This window comes from Equus przewalskii, chromosome 15 (genome assembly GCF_037783145.1).
Source record: "Equus przewalskii isolate Varuska chromosome 15, EquPr2, whole genome shotgun sequence".
Lineage (NCBI taxonomy): Eukaryota > Metazoa > Chordata > Mammalia > Perissodactyla > Equidae > Equus > Equus przewalskii.
The window spans coordinates 2,819,137-2,836,035 of NC_091845.1; the positions used below are offsets into that span (position 1 = coordinate 2,819,137).

General features: G+C 57.4%; 1 protein-coding gene and 2 long non-coding RNA genes across 3 annotated transcripts; 1 reads left to right on the forward strand and 2 right to left on the reverse strand.

Annotated features, from left to right (window-relative positions):
- Nucleotides 1–2,283: 2,283 nt before the first annotated feature.
- LOC139075899 (uncharacterized) lies at nucleotides 2,284–2,706 on the reverse strand. Its single transcript, XR_011526809.1, has 2 exons — nucleotides 2,539–2,706; nucleotides 2,284–2,439 (listed from the first exon to the last, which is right to left on the reverse strand). It is a non-coding gene; the product is annotated as an uncharacterized lncRNA (long non-coding RNA).
- Nucleotides 2,707–3,195: 489 nt separating this feature from the next.
- On the reverse strand, nucleotides 3,196–11,571 carry LOC139075896 (uncharacterized). The gene is made up of 3 exons (XR_011526806.1): nucleotides 10,954–11,571; nucleotides 10,653–10,697; nucleotides 3,196–3,317 (listed from the first exon to the last, which is right to left on the reverse strand). It is a non-coding gene; the product is annotated as an uncharacterized lncRNA (long non-coding RNA).
- A 462-nt stretch (nucleotides 11,572–12,033) lies between these two features.
- Nucleotides 12,034–13,444, forward strand: H1-10 (H1.10 linker histone). Its single transcript, XM_070574576.1, has one exon. The coding sequence runs from the start codon at nucleotides 12,372–12,374 to the stop codon at nucleotides 13,008–13,010; it is 639 nt and encodes a 212-aa protein (XP_070430677.1). The 5' UTR covers nucleotides 12,034–12,371; the 3' UTR covers nucleotides 13,011–13,444.
- The last annotated feature ends 3,455 nt before the right edge of the window (nucleotides 13,445–16,899 follow it).

Consider the following 16,899-nt stretch of genomic DNA (forward strand, 5'->3'; position numbering starts at 1 on the left):
GTTCTGAATTTCTGATTTTTCACAGGAGAAGACGATTGGGCAGCAGGGGCCCTGCATTTCAACATATAGAAGCCAGCAGCTGGAACTAAATAGATGCCACCTAGAAGCAATTTTAGACAATAGTCATTTCCGTCAGTGGATCGGTGCAGGTTTTGCAGAAGTGCCCCATTGACTTGGCTCTTGGGTTCTACTTTGCTCTGCTCTTCTACATTTCCACTTCTCAGCCTCATCGGTTGGTTTCCTCCTTCGTGCCTACTCTTGGCTCACACTTAATGTCTTAAAAATAGCATTCTTAGAAGCTCACAAGTGCAACTCTGCCATGGTGCATGGCTTAAATCTGCTCTGGTCCCACTCTCTGGGCTGAGCCTAATCATCATCAGTGTTGTGTTTGTGTTTGACTTCTAGAGAAGCAGAGTCCTCTCCGGCTTAGGGCCCAGTGACTGGGCCGTGATTTGTGGACTCTGTGTGATGCCCACCTCTACAAACCAGGTTACTCTTGCTCTGGTCCTAACCTTGAATGTGACGTGGAAATGGACCTTGACCTCTGATGTTCCACCATCATCCTAAAACCGATGATCATCCTGACGTGGACCTGCCTTACCTGAGATGAGCTTGAACGTAACCTTGTGAGTGACCCTGACCCACACGTAGCTCACCCTAGTTTTCGACTTGAACTGACCCTCACCCTCCTCTTGTCACTGACAGTCATCCTAAACATGGTCCTCCTTGAAATGACCCTTCCTGACCCTAATCATGATCCTGACTCTGAAGTTAACATTGAACACTGCTATGACAACCTTAGTCTCCAACCTGGGACCCCATCAGCCCAGTGACTGGGTGACCTTGACTTCATCTTATATTCCTAAATTATATACGTACACGCAATTTTCAGCTAGATTTGGTTTATCCACAGTAGGAAGTAATGGCTGAGATTGAACTCTGTACTAACAGACTATCTTTTTCCATAATCAGGGGAATCTGTGCCCAGGGAACAAACCCCTGGGGTCTGGCTTGGCCCCCACTGCAGGGGAATATTAGCACCGCCTCAGGAGGAGAACCTTGCTGCCACAAAGCCCTAATGCAGGTCCTGTACTAGTAGTAACGATACCCAAGGGTCCAAACTCTAGGTTTGGGGTCAGTTCCTTTCCCAAACTGGCAGGATCATGGATCATAAGAATCAGCTTGTTAAAATAGATTCCCACACCCCGCCCTGGACCTACTGACGGGCCCTTTAGAGGAGGGAGTCTGAGTACCATCTTGTCAGTCTGGGAGACACTGGCCCCCTGAGTCCCGAGAAGGCGCGCGTCCCAGGAGTCCCGCAGGTCGCTGCCGGGCGCTGGGCTCCAACGAGATGGACGTCGGTTGGGAGGCCTGCGCGGGGACGGCGGCGGTTGGGAGGTGGACTTGGGGGCGGGCGCAGCAAGCGTGCGGGTCTCCATGGAGACAAGGGGCTGGGCCAGGCCGCTGGGGCGGGACGACGGGGGCGGGATGTGCGCCCAACGCCCAAGGGCCCTCGCCGAGCCCAGGAGGCGGCAGAGTGGGTGGGACGTCGGGCAAAGAAAGCTGTGGCCAGCGCTGGAGGGGAGGGAAGCAGAGAGCAGCAGGGGCTGGCTACGGTGGGAGCTCGGACTGAGGGGCGTGGCACACCCTGCAAACTCAGGACCATTGAGGGAATAGTTCACACCGCTCAGGAGAGGCTTGGGTAGCCAAACATGGCTATGGCGGGGAACCTCCTCCTGCTGCCCCCTAGGATAGAGGAGGGCACAATCCTTTCCGTACTCCAGAGTCCCCAGCAGTCAGCACTGAACATCTTTCAGATGTAGCACAGAGATCCACGACGATTGGCCTTGGTCATTATCTACTTGAACTATGCAGCATCTCAGGGTCATGTTTAACCGTAGGGATGAAGATTTTGTTCTTCCCGAGAATCATCGCGCTCCCCAGATGCAAAGCTGCCCCTAAGACCACACATGGCCTGCATCTTCTGCCAGCGTCCCCTCCAAGCCTTCAGACAGGCATCAGGGAGAAAGCAGGCGCCCAGCGCAGAGCCTGTGCCTGTGCAGGGCAGCCTACAGTGGGGATGGGGACGGACGCTAACACAAGTCGTCTCCAGCTTTGTAAACGCTCATTCCCCAACTAGGGGGACCTGCTCACCAGCTATCCTAAAATGTCAGGTAGGAGGGCAGGGGAAGATGCTGTCTTGGTCCCCACACCAGGCTCTCCAGACACCCAGTTTAATACTTCCAGCAGAAAAGCCCAGTCCAAATCTCTGTACTTCATGAGGGCCTTCATATTTCATTTATTCAAACAAATGTTTACTGATTATCTACTGTGTGCCGGGCACAAAGGATTCAGTGATACACAAGACAGACAAGCTCACCTCAGGGTGGGGTGGAGAGACTAGGATACAAAGGCAAAAACTCCACGTAGTGATAAGTGCTGTGAAGAAAAACATGAAAAAGTGATGTGAAAGATGGGGGGTAACGCTACTTCAGATGGGGTGTTTAGGGAGGGCTTCTCTGAGAAGGTGATACTAACTTGATTGGCGAGAAGGGACTGGGCCTGTGAAAGTCTGCAAAGAGAGGGAACAGCAGCACAAAGGGCCTGCCGTGGGCTTGGGCTCAGCTGTCCAAGGCGTGGACATGGCAGGCAGGCAGCGAAGGGGAGCGAGGCCTGCAGGGCCCAGACCACAGCAGGCCTTCTGGGCTGTGGGCAGACAGTTGGATTTTATTCTCAATGTGATGGGAGGCCACCCAAGTGCTTCAGCAGGGGAGGGCAGGATTCACTGGGCCCTCTTTGAAGATCTGACAACAGGGAGACCCACTTGGAGGCTTTCTCAATCTTGCAGGGGCAGCTGGTGCAAAAAGGGCTGGTCCGGAAAGCAGTGTAGATGTCAGAGCACAGTCTCTCCTTACACTCTTCTTGAGGCTGAACAGCTCCTTTAGCTGTCTGCAGGGAGGCATGGTTCTGGGCCCCTGGCCTGGATGGACAGCCTTCTAACAGTTGTCTTCTGCACCCAGACAAGGGCAACACACAGCCACATGCCCGTCCCCATCCTGTGGCTTTCCCTGGGCCCTTGCTTTTCCCTCCCCACGCCTGGCCCACTGGACGGAGGAGGGGTCCAGTGGGGCAAGAGCCCTGGACTGGGCATCAGACTTGGCATGCAGTCGGAGCACACCAGGGTGCTGCCTCTTCTCCCGACCTCAGCTGCTTCATGGCACACGGCATGGCACATTGGCCAGCAAGATGAATTCCTGTTTGGCCCCTCAGTGGTCCGAAAGCCTTCCTCAAGGGCCACCTCTTTCAAGAATTCTTACCTGATTAGAAGGGAATAAAGGAAGGGGACACATTTTCTAAGAGCTATTTATGTCAGGTGTTGGTTGAGATGGGTTTTTTCCCCTTTCACAAATATAATTGAGTCAGGTCTAGGGCCCAGGAGTTAGATTCGTTTCTAGATTCTCATCATTTCAATGCTACACAAGACAGACATGGTCTTGGGGGCGTGGGGACATATTAAGCAAGTAAATAAAAAGTAATTTCGCTAGAGAAAACATGAGAAAAGGAATCAGGATGACAGGATTGAAGGAACTAATGGAGATCAAGAGTTGGGGGTTCCTGGAAGAGGGTTCAGGTTGGCTGGACAGCTGAAAGCACAGCCTAGCACACAGTGTGTCAGCACAGGGGGTGCCCAATGGAGAAAGAAGGCCACGGGGAGGCAGGAGCATGGGGAGATAAAGTAGAAGAGGTCAGCAGGGCCCGGATGCTGCAGGCCTGGGCGGGAGCAACAAGTTCTGGTTCATTAAAAGGCTACTCTAACTGCCCCTAAGTGAAGAAAAGACTGGATTGAACTGGGGGAGGAGGTGGGAGGTGGCAGGGCGGAGGAAGCAGGGGGACCAGACAGAAAAAGATAGTGGTATGGGCAAGGTGGCTGGCGGCCATCTGAAACAGGTCCCTTTGCTAGACCCTACCCGATGTGGCCATACCGTCCGCATTGTTCTGGTGCCCCTCAGAGAATGCAGTTAGGGAGCAGGGTCTGGTTTGAGGTTGTGAGCCCCATCTCAGGAGGGAACTTTCAGGGCAGCTGTTAACCTGTGATTGACTAGTAGAATATTTCAGGATCCCCAAGATTGGACAAGCAACTAACTGTATGAAATAAATTTTGTCTTGCAAAGATCCCAGTAGGTTTTCCCTAGGCTTTTCAAAGGTGTCACAACCCCTGTGGGGCCCCTGCCTGTTCCGCCAGTCGGCCCAGTGGGCCCAGTGCACAAACACTTTGAGTTGGGACCCAGGTAGGGTTTGTGCTATGACAGGAGACACAAGTGTACTGAGCTGAACCTGAGTTTGAATCCCATCTCATTCATTCAACAAATATTTATTGAGGGCCTACTATGTGCCAGGCCCTGTGCAGCAGTGAGTTAGACAGGGTCCCTGCTCTAGTGAAGGTGAGAGGCATGAGACAGGATAATTGTGGGGGGGGGGGGGGGCGGGGGGGGAACAACTTGAAATGGGGTAAATAGCAAATGCTTTGCCATCTTTTCTGGCCAGGTATCACTAGAGATACTACCCAGTCTCTCTCAAGCCTCAGTTTCCTCATCTGGACAGGGGAGGCAGAAATACTATCCCCACAGGATGGTTCAATTCCTGGCAAGTGGGCCGTGCTGCCTGGTGCCGCGGCTTCGACTGCCGACACGGGGCTGCAGGCTCCACTCACACCCTTTACAGCTTCACCTTCTCCCCCAGGAAGAATGGCTCCACAAACAGAGGCTGCTGGTGAAGGGAGACAAGCCAAGTTCCCCTGCCTGCACTTCAGCCCAGAGACCCTGCTGCCGCAGTAGCCAGGGCAGGGCCACACTGGAAGATCGTTTCTCTGTCAGGTTTCGTCCTGCTTGCCCAGAGGCCCTCCCAGAATGGTCTCTCGATCCTGTCTGGCTCCTTGGGCCTCAAACCCTGGGGCTTCTGGAGAAGAGATGTCAAGCTCTACCACAGGTCTGAAGCTGGAAGATAGTTCTGGCCCTGCCCAACTGTGGAGGCCAAGCCCTGACGGGGCAGCTCCCTCTCGCAGCCAGCACTTCCCAGAGGGGACAGAGATGAGGCTGCAGGGTCCTCTTTCTCAGTCTGTAAACTGGCGTTCCAGTGGGGGAAGGTTCTGGATTGTACCCAAACTAAAGTAAATCCCCTGGGGAGGCTTTGGGCCAAAGGCAGACAGCCAGGGCTGGAAAAGCCAGCCTCTCCTGGGCTGCAAGAGTCACTGGCTCCCCCTCCTCCTCTCCAGGCTTTTACTCCATAAACGTTTCCTAAACTGAGCTCCTCTTTGTGCTGTTCCCACCCAGGGGGGACCCTGGGCGGACGTCTTCTCCCCAACTCTCGCTGCTGGGCAGCTACTTGAGGGCAGGGCCCAGAGAAGTGATTTTCTAGTTTCCGCCACTCATTCTCTCCTTCACCCCCTCATCCCTAGTCCAAGGTTTTTGAGCACTGGCCCCAGGCCCTGTGCCATGCAGAGGATGTAGATATGGGCAAAGACCCCAGCCATGAGCCCCAGGACTCCCAGGGCAAGAGGCTTCTCAGGGAAGTAGTCAAGTCTGTGGTGAGACACAAGGGGGAAGGGCAGCCGGGCCTGTCGGGCCCTCGGCGTGGCTGCAGGCACTGGGGGAGGCTGAGACTTCTGATGGCAGGTATGCAAACCGGGAGACGATGTTAGAGCCATCAAGTCCCGAAAGGCCACCGAGAGAAAGGCTGGTGGCTGAGAATGTGCCGTGGCCCCGGGATACAGCAGGAGCAGGGGTGGGAAGGGAGGAGGAGGCAGGTCACTGAGGGTTTGCGGAGTGATGGCAGCGCTTGAAATGGGGACCCAGGGGAGGACACTCACAGACTGTGCTGGGTGGACTCACAAAACTTCGAAGGGATGAAAAACGAATCCTGAGGTGCAAGTGCTCACATCAGGGTGGCACTGATGTGAGAAACAGGCTCCAGATCGGGGGACAGGCACAGGGAGCAGGAGAGCGGGACATGCTGTGAGGGCAACCTGGCCACAGGTCAAGAGTTAACAACTCTCTTTGACAGAGAAACCCCATTTATAAGGATGAATCCTGTCGCTATTTCTGGGCTAGTGAAGAAAAGGCAGTCACTGTTCATTGTTAACAGCACTGCAGGCCCATCATGAGAGGGACTGGTTAAAATACTGGGGCACAGCCAGACTGCAGGACGCTGTGCCACTATTCCAAAGAAGTCGCACCTGGATGGGCTGATTTCATGTCTAAAGCTAAGAGAAGTGGGACGCAGAAGTGTGTGTGGCATCCCGTTGGACTAAGTGCGAGGGCACAGGACGCTCCCCACACTCCTGCCGTGAGCTGTGCCCGCCACGCAGCGGGGCCGAGGGCCAGGGGACTCGGTGTGCACTTCACAGCCTCTACTCAGCCTGGGTTTTACACCATGAATAACTTTATTAAAAACTAACCAGCTTTTAAATAAATAAAAGAAAAAAGAGGGCCTGGGGAAGGGCAGTTTGACTCAGCGAGACCAGGCTGCCTGGTCCCACGCCTGGGGCGTGGGGGGCCACCTCGCTTTCCTCCTGCGCCACTCAGCCCAGCAACCTTCAGGACTCTTGGAGAACTGACAGAGGGAAGTGGTTAAGTCCTTTCTGGAGATGAGTAACTGTTCCTGCTCAAGGTGACAGGGTCAAATCTCCAGTTGTCCTCAACCCTCCCGGCTTTTCAGGCCCTATCTCTAGGTTGGGGATTCTTAACTCTGTGCCCAGCAAATCCCTCCCTGAAGCAGAATGCAGAGGCGCGTGCGTGAGCCTGCACCGTCCCTCTCAATGTGATTCCGAGTAGAAACAGCACTGATGCGGTGCCAAGTCCCACAAAGCTCTGGGCTGTCCATGATGAGTGCCACTTAAGTCCACTCTTTTAAAAGACTGCATATTTAAAATCTGAGAACTCTTGGGGCTCCTCAGGCCCCTTCTCTGGCACCCTAAGCATGGGCCGTCTGGAGTTGGGAACCCGGCCTTGCCCCGGTGGATGGCGGCCCGAGAAGTAAAGGTGGTCTCCCTTAACCCCTGTGCCCACCCAGACTGGAGGGGCCATGATGCTCCCTCCGAGAACTCCGTTTTATCTCAGTCCCCACGTTTTGCATCCTCTCTGCCTCAGGGGGCCTCAGCATCAACCCGTCAGTGTCAGCTCCTTTGATCTCTGGGCAGTCCCTGGTTTCACCAGACCCCCAGGCTCCCCAGACCTCACCACCCGGCTGCAGGGGGGTGATGGGCCAGAGCCCCTAACAACGTCCCCACTCAGGGATTCACAGTACACATTTGCATCTTAAAGGCAACCTTCCCCATAGTCTCCTCTGGTGAATTTCCTTTGTCTCCCCTTAAATGCAGAAAAGCACTTGATGCCTCAAATTGGGTTTTGCCATCCTCCCTCCCAGCCCAGGCATAGGCTTGAGGCAAACTCTCCGTTTAAAACATTCTGGGGAGACACTCTGGTCCTTCTTAACTGTTACTCTCAGCAGCCTGGCCAAAGCCAACTGGGCCTTCCCTGGTCAGGGGCCCCCAGGTGGCAAGGCCTCTGAACCCCATGCCCGGGGCTGGTGACTCCTGCAGCCTTTCAGCCCCCCACACCCAGGGCTCCTGCCCTGGTGAGGCCCACAGAGACACAGGGGCCCACGGCCCACCCAGAGCCCCAGGCTTTGCAATCCCAGTCCGAGACTTCCCATCAGGCCAAGCCAACCCCTTCCTCTGACACCTGGGGCCTCTACGTCTCTGTTTTGTATCCTCTCGTCCACCCAGGCTGTATTCTTGTGGGTCCTCTAGGTCATCTCCTCTGTTCAGGAGTCCAGAACCAAGCTGTCAAAGCTGGAACGGTCATCCAAACACATCCAGCCCCTTTTCACAAACTGGGGAACTGAGGCTGGGTGGTGTAAGGGGGCGCGTGGGTCACACCTGGAGTTTGTGGGCATCTCCCAGTCCACCTTCCTGTTGCTGCTGCTGTAGGCACACCTGTGTCATCTTCAGGCTGCAGGGTGTGCCCAGGGGTGGGGCCCCGCAGGGAGCAAGGCAGACCCAGTTCTGCTCTTAGAGGGCTCCCAGCCCTCGAGTGAACAGGCAAAACGGGGTCAGGTGTTGATAAATACTATGAAGAAATAAAGCAGAGGGATGTGCTAGGGAGGCATTTTAGCACAGCTGGCCCCTGGGGCTGCTCTGAATGAAAGGAGCCAGCCACACAGCAAGTGCAAAGGCACTGAGGTGGGAGTGCCCCCTCCCCCTGCCCCTGCCCCGTGTATGTGTAAGAAACAAAAAGGCCCGTGTGGCTGAGTACAGATTAATCCTAAGTCTGATGAGAAGCAACTGGAGGCCTTTTAGCAGAGGCAGGACACAGGGTATCAGACTTCTGTGTTAGATGCTCCCTCTGCTGCTGGGTGGAGGCTTGGAGAGGCCACAGTGGAAAAGCGGAGAGCACAGCAGCTTGGGAAGAAGAGGATGGATGTGGGACTCGTTGGAGGGTGTAGACCTGATAGGAACCGATGTGTTGGATAAGAGGGTAGAGGGAAAAAGAAATCAGAGGGGTGTCTGTGCTTTTGGGTTAGCACTGTGACAGTTTCGGGAGCAAAGGTTTGCAAGAGAAACTCGAGAGTTCTGTTTTAGCCACGACACAGAAGGGACATGTTTTAGACCCCCCAGTGGCGATGGCAGCAGGCAGCTGGATGCTGGAGTCTGTTGGTCAGGAGAGAGACAGAAATGAGAGGTGTCATCAGTGCATGAAGTGTTCAGAGTCCCGAGCCTGGACGAGCTCCCCTGGAGAGAGAGGACCACCCTGACGCTGGCACCCACAGGCACCATGTGCCCCCGAGCTTCCTCCAGACTGGCCTGGCCCTGGGGAAGGGGCGTCTGTTAGGCCTGGCCACTTCCAGATGCTCCTTTTTTTGTATTCTGTCATTGGCTACTTGAGGTCTTCCACACCTATGGTTTCCTTAGAGGGGTGGCAGGGGGGTACCTGGCAGTGTGGAGTTTGAGAAGCATCCCTGAAGGCTGGCAGGACCCAGGCCCTAGAATCCTGGCTAACTGGACAAAGTCACTACCTGCCGCCACCCACCCCCAGCCCCCCAGCCCCAGGGCTCAGTCTCCTCATCTGCATAATGATGCCATTGGGACACAACCACTTGGTCCCTTGCCAGCTCCCAAAGCCTAAAATTAGCCTTCCCTGGTCCACAGGCAGCCCCCATCTTGGCAAAGATGCTCCCTCCACTGCTGGGCCAAAGAGCCCACCGGGGCTAGCCTGGACTCGGAGCTGTGTCTTCTGTCCCCTCCCCCATGGCCTGGGCCACACTGCCCTGCCTACATGTGTCCACTTCCTCCAGTGATTTCTTCTCTCCTCCAGCCATGGCCAGGCTCCCCCAGGGCCCCACACAGGTGGCAGTGACCCCCTCATTGAGCAGGTGCTGGGAGTCCGGCCCATGTGGAGGGCGCGAATGCTGCTCAGGCCCCTCTCTTCTGGCCCCCGACCCAACCGATTCTTCAGATGTTTTTAAGGGAAACCTGGACTGCATTTTTATCTGAAATCTCCTGATTTTTCAATCCTGGAACTAACAGTGTTTTTTTTTAAAAAAACACTGGGTGAAACAGGCAGGGCCCAGCCACAGGGTCTCGCAGGAGCGAGCTCCGCCTTAGTGACTGGAAGCTCACCAGTCTCCTCAGCTCTGCCAACCCTGTCCGCTCTGATCATCAGTCCCCTTTCTGAGTGGGCTGCGCTGGGACCACCAGCCCTTCTTTCTTGAGACTCTCTCCTCCTCAGCTTCCATGACTCTGGCCCCACCTGGCTTCCCTCCTTCCTCTCTGACCATTCTTCCTCTGTCTCCTGGGGACCCTGTCCCCTCCATGATGACCCCAGGAGGGTACCCCTCACCCAGCCTGCTACTGTAGCCAGCTCCAGATTCACATTTCCAGCAACCTCCTCTCCCGTGAAGGCTGGACAAATGTTTCAGTCTGGCGGCGCCCTTGCTGCCCGTGCTGGGGTTCCATCAGTGGAATCAGCCCCTCTCTCCCTCTGCCCTTTCAGAGCCCCCAAGCTCAAGCCTCCCCCCCAGCTGGTTTCCTTGGGCCAGCTCTCATCTGGGCGTCCCTGTTCCCATCCCATCTCCATGCACCCTGGGCTACCCTACCAGGGCCGCCATATCCACCTCCCCAGCCTGGCTTTTGCTCCTGGACAGACTCGCTGTGGGGCGGGGGGCCGCGCAGCGTTTGCATCCTGCAGCTTCTCTCTCACTGTGTAACATCGTCAACGCAACCGGCCTGCACACACTTTGCATTTTTGGGACTTGAGGTCTTTGTTCAAGCCATGCAGGCTCTGCAAGACCCTTGCTGCTCCCCAGGGCTCAGCTCAGGGGCTCTGTCAGAAACCCACTCCCTCAACTCTGTTAGGAAGTTCAGATGGTCTTTCCTCAACTTGGCTGAGATCGCAGGCCCTCATGGTTTTCCTGACCCTGGGCAGACAGTCCATTCAGGGATCCTCTTTCCTGGGAGAGGAGCTTGGCCTTCTTTGCAGGGACCTGGGTTGCAATCTATTCTCCCTCTCCTGTGGGGTAAACTCACTGCCCTGGAGACCTAAGTCCTCTAACAGCTCTATGCCCATGACCCCCGCCCCCGAAACACCCAGTCTCACCTTTCCCAGCCGTGATTTCCTCCTCTTCTGGGGCGTATTCACTAGCTTGTCGGAGAACAAGAGCTGTGAAAGGGGTGAGCGCCGAGAAGAGGGGAGGGCCCACCACGCCTGCTCATAGGGGCCTGCTGGGGAAGAACGCCCGGAAACGCGCCCCTCTTTTGGAACCTCACGACCTCCAGCCCTGGAACCCCAATTCTCTAGCCTCCGGTCCCAGCTACTCCTCCATGCCCCAGCCTCAGGAGACTGTTTATTGTCTGCGTCTCTGCCGTGGCCCCCAGGGTACAGGCCTAAAATCACTTACCCAAAAGGACCCGCTCTCCTCCCGACTGTCTCTCCGTGGTCCCAGCCGCCCCAAGCGCAGGCTTCTTTGGCTTCGGGAAAGACTGTCCGGCACCTCCTCCGCACCCCCAATACAGGACCCAGTGGAGCTCAAGGCCGCCAGACTTGCACGAGCTTCTGCAGAAGACTTCGTCTGGCACCCGGAGAGCAGGGAGCGGACCCACTCTCATTGCCCTCCCCATACAAGAGGGGGAGGGGTGTGGCCCGGAGCTAAGAGCAACTCCCCTCCCTCATGCTCTCCGGGACCTCCTCCAGGGGTCGCAGCCTTAACATCGCCCACCCTGTCCTACCCTGGAGCCGCCATTTGGCTTTGGGGGAAATGATGGCGGCTATTTGCGCACCACAAAATGGGGCACTCGGGGCATCAGCAACAAGGGAGCGGGCGGCTAAGAAATGTCTCCAGACATTTCGGTCGTCCCCCGCTTCCTCCCGTGTTGTGCCCAGGCCCGTGAGGCATAACAAGACCCTGGGCGCGCAGCTGGAGGGTGCCTCCGTTCGCTATCTTCTTTGACTCGAGCGGAGAACACCCTCGAAGATGTCCTAGCTCACTTCACATTGCCCCGGCCGACCACGTGAGGGCGTGCCCTGTGTTAGTTCGGACAAATTAAAGCTGGTCCTGCGGGCAGGCCGGGGCCCCCCTGGACGCGATCAGGGTTTGGGTGCCCGTAGCGCACTCTTGGCTGTCGGCCGCAAAGCTCCGGGCGGTGGGGCCTCCCCCGGGGCCTGCGCTTTTCGCCTCCAAACGGGGGGCCCCCCTCCTCTCGCGCTCCCGCAGCCTAGGGTGCACCCCTCCGTTCCCCTTTGCGGAGCCCTTCCTGGGCGCAGGCCGCCTCTCCGCTGCGCCGCGGGCTCGGGCCCTGTTCCGGGCGCACGGCTGCGGGCGCGGCGGCGCCAGGGAGGCGCGGTCCGGGAAGCCAGCGGCCGGGGAAGGGGCTCCAAGAAGCACAAGTTGGCGCTGGCTTCGGACCAGCCTGTTGTTGTTCTCAACGTGGTCCGCCATGGAGCCATAAAAGCAGTGTGGGGCGCCCTCCTCGGCAGTACGCAGCGCGCACGCCCAGACAGCTTCGGCGGAGGCGGAGGCAGCGGTCGCAGCGGCGCTCGCCCGGCCGGTGTCCTTTTCTTGGTTCGCCTGTCACCGCAGTTTTCTCTACTCCGTCCTCGATCCGGCCCCGGCCCCGGCCCCCGCCCGGGACCCCCGCTCCGGCCGGCCCGGCCCCCGCCCCAGCCCTGCCGCCCGGCCCCAGGCCCGGCCGCGGCCGCTCCCGCCTGGAGCCGCCGCGCGCCCCCAGTCCCCCGGCGCCCCCTCGGCCCCTCGCCTTCCTCTTCCCGGCGCGGCCTCCGGGCTTCCGCGCCCCGCCCGCCACCAACCCGTTGGCCACCATGTCTGTGGAGCTGGAGGAGGCCCTGCCGCTGACGACCGCCGAGGGGGCGGCCAAGAAGGCGGCCAAGGCTGGTGGCTCGGCGGCGCTGTCCCCGTCCAAGAAGAGAAAGAACAAGAAGAAGAACCAGCCGGGCAAGTACAGCCAGTTGGTGGTGGAGACCATCCGCAGGCTGGGCGAACGCAACGGCTCGTCGCTGGCCAAGATCTACACGGAGGCCAAGAAGGTGGCGTGGTTCGACCAGCAGAACGGCCGCACCTACCTCAAGTACTCCATCAAGGCGCTGGTGCAGAACGACACGCTCCTGCAGGTGAAGGGCACCGGCGCCAACGGCTCCTTCAAGCTCAACCGCAAGAAGCTGGAGGGCGGCGGCGAGCGGCGCGGAGCCACGGCGGCCGCCACCGCCCCGGCGCCCGCCGCGCACAAGACCAAGAAGGCGGCCTCGGGCGCGGCCGGCCCCCGGCGCGCGGACAAGAAGCCTGTCAAGGGCCAGAAGCCGGAGAAGCGCTCGCACAAGAAGGGCGCCGCCCCCAGAAAGGACAAAGGCAGCAAGGCTAAGAAGGTAGCGGCCGCTGGGGGCAAGAAGGTGAAGAAGGCGGCCAAGCCCAGTGTCCCCAAAGTGCCCAAGGGCCGCAAGTGAGCGCGCCAGCCTGGGCCTCCCCGGTGTTTGGTTTTTCTACTCCAGCGTATGTAGGTTTTGTACGTTTACTGCGGCCCGGGCCGCCGCGCCTGCTCTGAGCCGCGGGCAGGGGCCTCGGGCCTGCTCCATCCCTTCTCCAGCTCCCATCCCCCGCCGATGTAGCCTTTTTTTGTTGTTTGCTTTAGATTTTTGAAACGGCCCTGGCGGCGCCCCTATTGGCTCTCGCCCTTGGCAACGGGTGTTGCTATGGTTACCAGCCCCTAGGCGCCAATGGCCATGGCCGCGCCTGCCCATCCGGGCCGCTCTTTCCAGCTCCCCACCCTCCCTGCTTTCGGGTGAGCGACAAGCAATCGCTCGGGGTGCGCGGCTGCCCGGGCCTTGTCTCCATTCCGTCGGCCTTTTGGGGGTCACAATAAATGGTTTAAACCTTTGAACCGCTCTCGTTTTTTTCCGAGTGGAATAGGGATGGGCGTGGTCAGCTAGAGTTGGACGGTGGGCCCCAGAGATCCTCGGCACCCCGACCTGGAGTCTGCAAGGGGTAGAAACGGCTGGGGAGGGGGCGGCCGGTTGATCCCAGAAGGAATCGCGGGTCCCATCTCCCGTGAGTGGAAATGGAAGGGTGCTGGAGATAGGCTGGTAAAGTCTCTGACAAGGGTTCACCAGCCGTGGGGTGAGGGAGTGGTGGTTTTGGGGGTTCACTGGTCAGGGTTCCTCAGCTCTTACAAGGTCACATCGGCTGGACGTTTGCGGAGATTAGTTATTCTGAATGCGGTGAGACTTGGGGTTGATGCGACAAGAATAGTGTGGTGTGGAGAGGAGGTGTGGCCTGAGCAAGGCAGTGATCTTCTCAGGTTGCTGGTTAGTCTGGAGCAGACAGGACACCCAGAGGGTTCTTGGGCAAATTGAGAAGAGAGACTGTCAGCCCTGAGTGACCCTGATGTCCAGCATATGGAATAGTTAATCCACCTGGGTACTAAGGTGACAACTATTCCCACAGAGGTTCTGTGAAAGGACAATCTAGCAGGAGGAGGAGGGCCCCGGGACAGTGGGAAGCCAGGGAATGCTCTGGCTTCTGGGGTTAGGTGAGAGATGCAGGGGACTCTCTCAATTGCTGTGTAAGAGACTACAGGTTGGCGGTTGGCGGGGAAGGGCAAGTAGGTTTGGGGTCAGGGGAGGGAGGGAGCAGCACTGGAAGAGCCCCTGACCTGGGCCTGGCAGCTGTCACCCTTCCTGGCACATCCCTGGCACGCACGGAGCAAGTGGCCACTCCACTCCCTCTTCAAGTCTTCATAGCCTTGAAGCAGGGGCTACTCACTGCTGCCTGCCTCAGGGACCTGCAGGGCCAGGTGCCAGGGTGAGTCTTAACCTGCCCTGTCGTGTGCTAGGCATCGAGGACAGGGCAGTGGGCTCTTAGATGAGCAGAAGTGCCTGCCCTGCCCAAGGCTTTCAGCCAGTGGGGGAGACAAGTCACGGATGCACCTTTTGGCACATGATCCTTCTTGAGGCAGAAGTTCAGAGGACAAGATGGGGACCGGATCTGAGTGTGGAGACTTGTGACTGATGGCTGCAGGAGACACTGTCATTTGAGCAGAGGAGGAGACGGCAATGCTACACCTTGCTGTGGATCTTTTGGTTCTGGGGAGCTGTGGGCATCCAGGAAGCACGCAGGAGGAGGCCCAGGTTGGAGACAGGGACTGTGGGGGACCAGGGTACATCCTGCCCGTTCACGTTCTGGCCACTTGCTGATCACTAGCAGTTTCGTCTCCTTTGCAGTTTTGACTAGGGAGCAGTTTGCCCAGTGCCCTGCTGCAGGGCGACTGTGCCAGACCTCATCGTGTCCCATACTGCCTAGAGGACCAGTCAATAAGCCACCAGCAGGTAGAGGCCGTGAGAGAGCTTGGCCTACCCAGGATTCTGGGGGACGGTGCTCCTGACCAGCGAAATGTGTTCCCTCAGATTCTATCCTATTCTAAACCAGAAGCCGGAGCCCAGATGCCACCTGGGCTCACCCCAGTTGCCCAAATCAGAATCTGAGGCTGGGGCCTGGGACTTGGCTTTCTGACCAGCTCTTAGGTGGCTGTGAGGTTCAGAGAGGATTGGGAAGGGTTGCTGCAAGGGACCCGGGCACGTGGACACTGCTCCTTCCTGCCCAGCAATTTGCCCTGAGCTTGCTTCCTTCCTCCGAGCCCTTCCTAACCAAAGCCCCGGACCCTGCTCACCGACCGCTTCCTTTTGACGCCATCCCTGCATGCCAGGGCCTTTCCTCTCAGCACTGCCTTTCCTATTTCCCACCAAAACCCGCCCTTTGCCACTCATACCACCCTGCTCTCCCAGTGGCCTCTCACTGTGACGCTGCTGCCCCTCACCTCTCTCCTGTCACCCCCCTCCCTTCCTTGAAGACTTGGGCCCCTAGCTCGCTGTTTCCTCCCCTCCTTTCAAGGCCTGCCTCCAGGAGCAGTGGAGCACCCAGGGGCCGAGCCCTCAGTGGGGCCTCCCACTCTTCTGATAATGAAGAGCACTTTAATTTTCTTCCGGGGACACAACCCACCCTACTCAGGCCAAATGATTCTGGGGGTCTGACCCCTCCAGTCCCAGGAATGGTCGCATGACCAAAGACCTGGCTAATGAGTGTTCAGTTGATTGTTCACTTTGCCACAATAATTGGGTCAGAAATGGGTTTTTGACCCCAGTGGGTTCAATGAGAGTCGATCCTGGGACTTTCTCTGGAACTATTGAGAAAGAGGTGTTTTCTCCTCCAGGATAATTAAAGGGTAGGGACATGGGGCCAGAGTTGCCAGTGGTCATCTTTGTCCACACATAGGGAGAGCCCACCCGAAAAAGGAACCAAGACAGAGAAAGTTGGAATCAAAAAATGGAGAGACAAATACTTAAGGACATTCATGGAGCCTCCAGATCCAGCCATGCCTGAAGCTAGCTTAGACCTGAATGTCATGTGAGCTGATACATTGCTTTTTGCATCAGTTTGAGTTGGGTTTCTGTCACCTGCAGTGTAGTCTCTCCTTTGACTCACTTTACCCTCTCATGTTCACATCCTGGACCTTGTCATCCATTGGTCTTCCTCTGAAACCACTCTCCCAGTGTCCCACTCTCTACCCACAGGCCCCTCCTCTCCTCTTCCCTGCTAGCTCACTCAGACCCTAGGGCAGAGCTGCACTTCTGCAGGTGGCTCCCACCCCAAGCTGAAGAACCAATGGCCGTAACTAGCCCTATGTGAACACTCAGTGTGTGCCAGGCACTCAGAGGAAGGCCGTACAGCCCTCATTTCAGCCTTAGAACAGCCCCAGCAAGAAAGGTCTTCAAAAGCTAATCTTACTGGTGCAGGTGGTGAGACCAGGAGGCTGTATTTTCTGCCCTGACACCACATTCAGCTCTGGCATGGGTCTGGGGAGCCCAGGATCCACTATTTACTTAATGTGTCTCTTGGACTTGGCTTCAGGGAACCTCAATTCCAGGTGAACATTGGAGGCGCAGGATACTGCAAGGCCCAGGAGGGCTTCCTGGGGGAGGTGACCCTGGTGCAGAGAGGCGGCAAAAGACCAGGTGCATTTGCTTGTCTGTAAACTAGGGGCATAGCAATGGCCCAGACCCGGGCTCCTCTCTGCCCACTACTCAGGAGAGGAGTCAAGTGGGACCAGGCCCTGGAGGCTGAGATCAGGGTTCTGGGCCTGGGTCCACCACGGTCTTTTCATCTGGGGCAAGATTGTTCTCCCTAAGCCTCAGTTTCCTCATCTATAAATGGAGCCAAGAAAGATTCTTTTTACTCATCTCACCAGGGAGCCTCTGAACACAGTGCCTCTGGCCAGGGTCCCCGGGTTTTCCTGCCTCCGCCCGTCGCACCCCCTGGGCGTAGTGCGCTCTCCTCCGGCAA

What these genes read in the sequence shown, in the direction of transcription:
- H1-10 (XM_070574576.1), top strand. Translation starts at nt 12,372, where the DNA reads ATGTCTGTGGAGCTGGAGGAGGCCCTGCCGCTGACGACCGCCGAGGGG.